General features: G+C 42.0%; 2 protein-coding genes across 3 annotated transcripts; both read left to right on the forward strand.

Annotated features, from left to right (window-relative positions):
- Nucleotides 1-598: 598 nt before the first annotated feature.
- pin4 (protein (peptidylprolyl cis/trans isomerase) NIMA-interacting, 4 (parvulin)) lies at nt 599-3254 on the forward strand. Its single transcript, XM_035648981.2, has 4 exons — nt 599-760; nt 947-1014; nt 2410-2529; nt 2831-3254. The coding sequence occupies exons 1-4, from the start codon at nt 724-726 to the stop codon at nt 2987-2989; spliced, it is 384 nt and encodes a 127-aa protein (XP_035504874.1). The 5' UTR covers nt 599-723; the 3' UTR covers nt 2990-3254.
- Nucleotides 3255-4145: 891 nt separating this feature from the next.
- On the forward strand, nt 4146-9542 carry faf2 (Fas associated factor family member 2). Of its 2 annotated transcripts, XR_004795865.2 has the most exons (12): nt 4146-4296; nt 5201-5269; nt 5406-5540; nt 5766-5842; nt 5923-6061; nt 6199-6284; nt 6538-6629; nt 7012-7189; nt 7378-7549; nt 7686-7829; nt 8262-8938; nt 9064-9542. XR_004795865.2 is itself a non-coding variant. In XM_035648975.2 (11 exons), the coding sequence occupies exons 1-11, from the start codon at nt 4234-4236 to the stop codon at nt 8442-8444; spliced, it is 1338 nt and encodes a 445-aa protein (XP_035504868.1). In that variant the 5' UTR covers nt 4146-4233; the 3' UTR covers nt 8445-9542. The 2 variants fall into 2 exon arrangements, 1 of the variants encoding a protein (XP_035504868.1); XM_035648975.2 differs by having other exon boundaries at nt 8262-9542.
- The last annotated feature ends 138 nt before the right edge of the window (nt 9543-9680 follow it).

Here is a 9680-nt window from a genome sequence, read left to right on the forward strand (position 1 = left end):
CAGTTGCTCCCACTGATTCAAGTGAATGATTTAAAAAAAATTACGTCATGGTTATTCTTAGATCCTTAATCTAAGAATAATCATGATATAGTTACTAGAATGGCACTCAGTAGAGTCCATACCTCTGGCCAAGACCCAAACAGCCCCTTAGATTCATTCAGGGGAACCAAATTACATTAAATATGTTATTGTATATTGAATTTGTTGTATACATTATTTCTGTTTCATCTTATTTACCTTAGATTCAGTTTTCTATTCTTAGTTAATTACTTATTACATCCCCCCTTGTGCTGCTGCCTACGGTAGATCAATAAAGGTACATCTCATCTTATTTAATGTAAAAGACGATGAAAAATTAATTCCTAGATCTGTGCCAACGTGTTATGTTTTCTTTCTTGGCCAATGCATGCATTGATGGGCCCATGTCCCATTCTTCCACCAAGTTTCGTGGAAATCGTTTCTAAAGTTTTTGCATAATCCTACAAACCAACAAACAAACGGACAGTGCCGAAAACATCATGCACTGTGGTCTGGGTGAATCGTTGCTGGTGCATTACACTAGATGGCAGTGTGGACCTCAACTGGCTGTAGTCTGCCAATAATTGGCTCAAGAAGAAGAACATCCGGAGCGCTCTGCTCTGCGCATGTCACAACTCCGCATGAGCGAATGCTATTGTTTTTCTTTTTCATCCTTCTCTGAAATTCAGTTTCCTTCCGTGTGAAATGCCACCAAAGGGTAAAGGTGGCAAGGGCGGGAAAGGTGAGTGGCCACCAGCCGTGTGCTGTTCCTCAAGTGTAACGTACTTTTTTTAAAGTCAGACACATTTACTCCCCTGTGGCGCGCGACTGTCAAACATGTTTCCTCTATATGATGATGTAATGGGTCGCAGTTGTGCTCGTGCTCACTTTACTACTGTGTGTTGTGGTGGTTGTCGTCACTGTGTAGGAGCTGCTTCCGGAAGCGCAGACGCCGATAAGAAAGAGAAGACCCCTAAGGGAGGCACCGCTGTGAAGGTAATATTAGTAGTTGGGGCTTTTTCTTTGCCTCTGCAGAAGTCTAATATTATCCAACGTAGACTGTTACGGGCAGTGACGTCACTCGCCCTCTCCTCCCACAGAGTGGCCCGTGAACGAGCTGACTCGAGGGGGTTGACAAGTGTGAATTTGTGGTCGACCTGCTCTCGGCCTTTGCACGTCTGCATTATTGTCAGCAATGTAGAAGCAGGTCGTCACCTCTACAAAAATAATCTAGAAAAATTTCCAGTCGGTCACAAGATGAGTCGTGAGGAAATGATGCATGGGGTTCCAACAGGTGGTTGTGGGGAAACAAATATTTAGCATATTTTTTTCTGCTCCATCACATCATTTCTGCAGATGTGTCAAATGCACTGTCACGCTGCCAATCTTCTCCCCTGCCAAGTCCCAGATTGGATCGGAATCGGATCGGATGTGGTGCGAAGGCCACTGAACTCACTGTCATGTACATGAAAACCAGTTTGAGACGACTTATGACCTGCTGCAAGTAGCCAAAAGAAGATGGTCATCTGTGGCCATAAAGGGATGGACATGGTCTGCAACAATATTCAGATTGGAGGTGGCATTCAAACACTCAGTGATTGGTTTTGAGGGCCCAAAGTGTGTATTCATGCCTAAGTAGAATGTGATTTTCATCAGACCAGTTTACGTTTATGATTGGTCTTAAACTGTCTAGTATTGTCAGTGTTTCCCCTACCTTTGAACCCCTCCCCTCCTACGGGAGCCCCCACCCCCCTGAAAAGTGAAATTAATTTAAATATTTCATTTAAATTTGAATAAGTATTTTACATACGATGCCAAGCAGAAGTAATTTAAGGTCACATTCCTTATACACCTTATTCTTCATTCCTGTTCAAAAGATTGTGGGTGGAACTTAATGTGATTTGTGAAACCTAACCCTAACCCTAACGAGCCCTAACCATGCCCCCAAACCAGTAAACCTAGGGGAAACACTGCTTGTTGAACCTGTGCTCACTGCAGCCGCAGATTTCAGTTCTTGGCTGACAGCAGTGGAACCTGACGCGATCTTCAGTTCGACGACGTGTTGTTCCAGCTGTGATGCTGTTGCTCACCACAGGGGTAGAGAGAAGTTATCGGAGTTACCGCATCCCTTTCCGTCAGCTCCCACCCGTTTCATTAAAAGCAAAACTGCCGCATTGATCACACGTTTTCGTGTGAACATTATCTGCAGCTCATGATTTCATGCGTTACACTGCTGCAACATGATTGATTGGCTTATTGGATAATTGCATAAATAAGCAGATGTACAGATTTTCCTAATAAAGTGTCGCTGGGGTTAACATTTCCATTTATATAAAAAAAAAAGGTTGTTTCTGAAAGTCTCTCTGTGCTTCTGCTGTCTGTGTTCTCCAGGTTCGACACGTCCTCTGTGAAAAACATGGAAAATGCATGGAAGCGATGGAGAAACTGAAGACTGGAGTCCGTTTCAGTGAAGTGGCATCACAGTACAGTGAAGACAAAGCCAGACAAGGAGTAAGAACATGCTCTCATAATCAGTTGAACAGTTTTGGTCAGGTTCAACTCAATCCCTGTCCATTACTGCTTTGTTATTGCCTGTTTGAAATGATCCCAGGCACAATGTTAGTAATTACTTACTCTACACCTGCATTCACAATCTCAACACCTACACTGATGTGTCTGAGCCACTGGGAAACTTTGAGGAAGATTGAGGCTATTTTCATTGCAAGCCTTTGTTGCTCATGTTCGGTCACTTTTGTTCTGGCTTAGTACCATATAAGGTCTGTACTGTGACTGACTGTTGTTTCGATCAAAGGGTGATCTGGGTTGGATGACGCGAGGGTCGATGGTTGGACCTTTCCAGGATGCAGCATTTGCCCTTCCTGTCAGTTCCATGGATAAACCTGTCTACACAGACCCGCCTGTCAAGACCAAGTTTGGTTACCACATCATTATGGTCGAGGGGAAAAAGTGACGTGGGCAATGGGGAAGGCTCAACATCTGAAATTAGGATGTTAAAATTCTACAGATAATGATGATTCTCTGTTTTCACCTTTTTTTAAAGAATATTTAAAAAGGGATTCTATGTAATGCTGACAAGTTTGTCTTTGTTAAATGCATATTACCGTACTGACAATTAAGCCTGAAGAAATATTTTTTACAAGCTTCATTTTTACCTTCACATAATCACCTAGGTTTTTCTTTTCAGTTACACAAATAAATACATTTTCTTTCATGTAGTTCAAAATGTGTGAGGTTTGTTTCTGTGTGAGAGAGAGAGTGACAGAGAAAGACTCACTTCGAACAACTCCTGCTTTCAAGTCTTTCAGACAGGAAAATGTTGCCTTTACTGTGAGTGATATGTCATTATTATAGATTTATAAATAAAAACATTTTAAATGATGGCTAAGTCTGAACTCTTCAGAGGGTATGGAGATCATTTTTTATCAAAACAAAAATAGACATCTATTTGTTTTGATTGATAAAAAAAGAAGAAAAACAATAACACTAACAAGGCTGACATTTACCAAGGACAGTTTTTACAAATACTGCAGCCAATAATTGTCTAAATTATCACTTAATCTGCTGATTATATTCTCAATATCTGGTTCATTTGGTCTGAGTATAAGATGATGGAGAAAGGTGATGCCAACTTATAGAAATGCAGGTCACTCTCATAAAAGGACAAAGAATCACAACAAATCCGTCTCACAGTTGTGAAGCTGGAACTTGTGAAGGTACGTGACATTATTAAATGATTTTTTAAAACAGTTGATAATTTTTTTGTTGATTAAATAATTGATTAATCGACCAATTGTTTCATCATGTACTGTGACTGTTCAGTAATAGCGCAAAAGTAGTTTTAAGACAATGTATGTGTTGCAATAATGCACATTGTTTAGAAAGTCAATATGGCGATATATTTTGAGATTGGACACTCGACTCATTAAGTTAGACGTCAAAGACAAATATTTAAATATTTGTCAGAATGTACAAGTGTCTGCTGAAACACTCTTCACTAATCCACACTACTATTGTCTCTAGTTCCAGGTCCTGAATCTGATCACTGTCTGTTGTAGAGAAAGGTTTTCTCACGCAGACCGGCGCGGGGACATCCACGCCGCTAGGCGGCGGTAGTCACAGGCTGCGGCAGCTCGGCCCGCACCGGGAAAAGGCAGCTGACGTTGTTACGACTTGCTAGATGATTGGCGAGGTAAGATGGCGGCGCCAGAGGAGCCCGAATTATCCCAGGCGCAGACTGAAAAACTCCTCCAGTTTCAGGTACAAAGCCTTCATACACAGCCAACACACGTCCGTTTGAAACCCCATATGCTAATACGTTCCCACTGACTCGAAATCATTGCGAACCGGAGAAACGGTGCGCGTTAAAGCGCCTTCTGCTCAGTCAACTTCGGTAACGTTACCCGTCAACTGGACTCACAGCTAGCGTTAGCAAAGCTAGCTAGCATTAGCTAAAGTAGCTAACAAGTTAGCACAGTTTAAGGGCCACGGGTGGACTCATAGCGGGGAATCATTTGTGTTCCACCCGCAGAAATGTGGCCACTGCGACTTTGTCCGCCAACACGACTCGCGATGCGCGTGTTAATGGCATGTTTGACCTCACGTCCACTCGGCTACCGTTAGGTTTCCACTGACGCTTCCTGAAACACTCGCTGAGTTAGCGCTAGCACAGCAGTTATGGTCGAGCTGTCACTGGAGTGTCCCAGCGACACAACTGTGTGCAGATGTGTGAAGTGAGATCCATGGCGATATGAATGATGCTGTATGGATGACCCCCCCCCCCCCCCCCACACACACACACATACACACATACACACATACACACACCTTTTGACTTTGTTGCCTGTCGTAGCTCGCTACAATAGAAAGGCTGGCCGTCAAAGGCACCTGGTCATTTTGGAGAGCTAGCAAACCTCTAACCTGAGCCTGTGCAGGTTGACGTTACATTTCACATAGCTGCTTAACTCAATGGTAGTTAATCACTGTTTCATTGAAACCCTCTTTGATAAGGGAGCCAGGTCAGTTGTGTATGATAGTGAGGACACAGCAAAGCAGCAGCACACGAGCCACCGGAGGAGGCTTGTCACTGTACGTTCAAATGTGCTCCTTCGCCTCTCTGAGCAACTCGAGGCCTTGTATCTGACTTTGGTTTCGTGTCGAACAGGACCTCACTGGGTTGGAGTCTATGGACCAATGTCGCCGAACATTAGAGCAGCACAATTGGAACATAGAGGTAGTGCTTTTTTGGTTTTTTTTGTGACTGTTTACATTTGTCTTTCAATGATTATGTGAACAATTCTGTCTTGCTCTGATTCATCTGCCATGATTGTTGAATTTCTTATGATGGGTGTAACTCTTGTGTGTTTCAGTCTGCGGTACAAGACAGACTCAATGAGCAGGAAGGAGTTCCCAGTGTGTTTAACCCTCCCCCATCCAGACCGTTACAGGTCAACACGGCAGACCATAGGGTATATAGTTACATCGTGTCGAGGCCACAACCCAGGGTAGGTCCGCAGACGTTCACATCTGTGCTTTAGGATCATATCTCTGCACATTTTCAAATTTTTGTCATCTCGCAAAATAATGTATGGTATTTCTGTCACGGCCTGAACTTTCCTAATGTATATTTCTTGTTGTTAATGGTGTCTCTCAGATACTGTTCCGACATTACGACACAGGAAAGCACTCACATTTTTGTTTTAACAAACTGTATTGGTTCTTCTTCTCAGGGATTACTAGGATGGAGTTACTACATGATAATGCTACCATTCAGATTTACATATTACACACTTCTGGACATATTCAGGTAATTCAAGCATGTGGATTGAACTTGCTGCCGCTTGATTGGGGATGGGAAGTGATTGTCACGGTTTCTTTTTCTTGCAGGTTTGCCCTGCGGTTCATCAGGCCAGATCCGCGTGGTCGGGTGACAGACCCTGTCGGGGATGTTGTGTCTTTCGTTCATAGTTTTGAGGAGAGGTATGGTCGGGCACACCCTGTATTTTACCAGGGAACATACAGCCAGGTAAGTTCAGAGACATGTAGTGCAAATGCACAGTAAGAAACACACATTTTTGTGTGCTCTGAATTGAGTTTAGTCATATAACAAGGTAACACTGCAACGTGGTTTTTAAAATCTTTTGTTTACCGTGTCACATGTAGGCATTGAATGATGCCAAACGGGAGCTCCGCTACCTATTAGTGTACCTTCATGGGGATGATCATCAAGATACCAATGAGTTTTGCTGGTATGATATCTTTCTTTAAAATATATATCACCTATGTTCTAGCCTTCAGAATGTTTCATACTAACAGTTGTCTCTTTAGACAAGTTGCTAGTTTGTTTTGACTGTTTTTTAATACTTGGTTATTGCTACATGCTTTTGAAAGAACATACACTAAAACGTATAATTATTTTTATAGTCTTGGTGTTTTCTAACCATGTGCACATGAAAAATATGTTAAATAGTTTGATTGTGCTGCTGATCTGTTACTCCATAGCTCCACACTATGTACAGAAGAGGTCATTACCTTCATCAACACACAAATGCTGTTTTGGGCATGCTCCACCAGCAAGCCCGAGGGATACAGAGGTATGGAGAAGTATTGTTATTTGACTCATAACTTTTTTGTGAATTTGCTGTTACTGTAAAGTGGCTTAATGTGATCATGGAAAAAGTGTGCTAGGTTGCAATCAGACATGTCGGCACACGCAAACAGGTATTTATGTAAGAGGTGTAAGAAAAAACTTAAAAGTAAAAACAAAGATGAAGAGATGATGTAATTTATATTCCCAGGTTTTGGTTGATCTGTCATTGGAGAACTTAAAACTTAGGCGCTTTAAACTTAAATTGTGTGCACGCTACCACAAGGGCTAACTGGTATTTGGTTTGTGTCTGAAATTTTCAAATGTGCTTTTACATCACCATAGAAACAGCTGGATTTGAATAATAATGATTTTGGTATGTTTTTTAGTGTCCCAAGCACTGCGAGAGAACACCTATCCATTCCTGGCCATGATAATGCTGAAGGATCGCAAGATGACGGTGGTGGGAAGACTCGAGGGCCTGATTCAGCCGGAGGATCTCATCAATCAGCTCACCTTCATCATGGACGCCAACCAAACATATCTGATGTCCGAGCGCCTTGAGCGGTATGGAAAATCAATGATTTCATAACAGACTGCATTCCGTTCAGACATTTCATATTATGACTTAAAACAAGACAAACTGGAAGTAACATGTTATCGTTGTTTAGATTGAGGTTCAAAAAGTGTGATGGTCTGGATCAATTGACTTAGTCTCTCTTAGTCATAGTAATGACTATTCATTTTTCTGACAGGGAGGAAAGGAACCAGACACAAGTGCTAAGGCAGCAGCAGGACGAGGCCTATCTGGCCTCGCTCCGTGCCGACCAGGAGAAGGACCGAAAGAAGAGGGAGGAGCAGGAGCAGCGCAGGCAGGAGGAGGAGAATGTTCGACAGAGTGCTCTTGCTGAGGAGCGGAGACGAAGAGTGAGTCTTTTGTTCATTTATGTTGCAGAGGCCAATTTTACACACAGAAGACCTCAACTAATCATTTTTAATACATGGAATACACACGTCTTTTTTTCCTGATTCGTGCTGTCACTTTTTGTTCGTGTAACTCCAGACACTCGAAGAGGAGAAGGAGAGGAAGTCAGAGTGTCTTCCTCCTGAGCCGCCAGCAGATGATCCAGACAGTGTCAAAATAGTGTTTAAGCTGCCCAATGATTCACGAGTAGAGAGACGATTCCTCTTTGGGCAGTCTCTGACAGTGAGTACGATTTATCTCATCCAGGGTTTTCCTGCATGTTTCATGTTGTTGAGAGCAGACTTTGTTAAAGCTAAAATAAATTTTACGTGTTTATGTGAATGGATGAGTGTTGACGGGCGTAGGAAATTAGCAGTTGCTATAAATGCTGTGATGCCATGCATTGGATTATTGTTGTGGAATTCTCTGTGTATTGTATCTTTCCTTTAGTTAAATATAATAATGTTTGTCGTGGGCTGGAAAAAAAAACGTGCACTGTCCAAAGCATGTAATGCCCGGCTCATGGTTTGACACCTATAATTTGAAGTATGTTCATCTAATACAGCCTCAGCCATCATGTGAATGAAATATTTTTTTTCCAGATCCTGTTATTCCCTTCCCTGAATAATAATACATTGATTACCTACTCACTTGCCTTTTTCCTTTCTTTTACAGGTAATATACGACTTCCTGTTCTCTTTGAAAGAATCCCCAGAGAAGTTTCAGATAGTTACAAACTTCCCTCGCCGAGTCTTGCCCTGCCTTCCGACTGAAGAGCAGCCCAACCCCCCCACACTGAAAGAGGCAGGACTCAGCCGCTCCGAGGTCGTTTTTGTTCAGGACCTCACGGATGATTAATAGATGACATACCTCCTCTGTGTGGAAACGCATTTTCCTTCAATGCCCAACCCATCCCTCTCCTCTTTTTTTTTCATTTTACTTTTGTAAATGGCCATTATGCACAAGGGGATCGTTGAGATAAAATCCTGATCTGGAAAAATCGAATTCACCCTGCATCCAGTCCTCGTTTGGTTGTGTTTACAGGGTTCCCAGTAGCCTGGAAAGTCTTGAATTTTATCAAATAAATATTTCTTGAAGTCCTTCCTTGAACTCATCTTTGTATCCCCGTGGAGAAAGAAGTGTGTTTTCCATTGTCTGTACTAGTAACCAGTTAATTCTCGTCTCTCCTCACCAGTAAATGTTGCAGCAAAGTATTAATCCTCTACTGAAACAACGATAGCAAAGCTTTGTGCAAAAACCAGAACCATATCCCAAATGAGTTCCTGTCTGTTGGGAAAGTGAGGACGGCAGGTTGTATTAATACATACTGATACAGGATGCAGCACAGAGAGGTATGGACTTCTGTGATGGTGTGAATGCCTCTGCTTTATTTTTTTTGTCAAAGACTTGATGTTTGCTCCATTTTGTCCTAATTCAACAACGTTTTGCCTTAAGTTTGCACTTGCTTCCTCCACAGCGACAGACGAGCACAGAACTGGTTTGGTTTGGTACTGCTGTGATGTTGATCCATGTGGTGTGGAGAGCTACTGTACTACTTCAGGGAACAGTTGGATGGATTTGGACATAAAGGAAATATGGGAACCCTGTTTGAAATGAGCCATGACCTGTACATAAGTTAGATATTTAAAACCTCCAAAATTTACCTGACTTCTTTTTTTTGTTCTGTTTTATTTTGTTTTTGACTCATCTGTGTCATAAAATGACCAAATGCAGGTTGGTAACTATGTCAAGCAGACCGCCTCAAGCTCATGAAGTTTAAAAAGACAATTTAACAGAGGCCACAGCTTTTACATGTGGCTTTATCTAGCATAGTTCACGTCTGCCCATAGTGTGCCTGTGGTTACTCATAAATGCCTGTTTTGCCTGTAACATCTAAATGGGCTCATGTAAAGATGTAATTTTCCAACTATAAATTAAACTGATTTTAAAAACGTGGGTTTATTGAGAATGAATGACTTGCTTGTATCTAGATGCATCACATTAGCAGATTTTTTTTACATTTTCACTTAGTGTCATAACTACACCAAGTACAACAGTTTAACCTTTCAATAGCTTCAAGTCAACCACGAAACG

Source organism: Scophthalmus maximus, chromosome 9, assembly GCF_022379125.1.
Source record: "Scophthalmus maximus strain ysfricsl-2021 chromosome 9, ASM2237912v1, whole genome shotgun sequence".
Lineage (NCBI taxonomy): Eukaryota > Metazoa > Chordata > Actinopteri > Pleuronectiformes > Scophthalmidae > Scophthalmus > Scophthalmus maximus.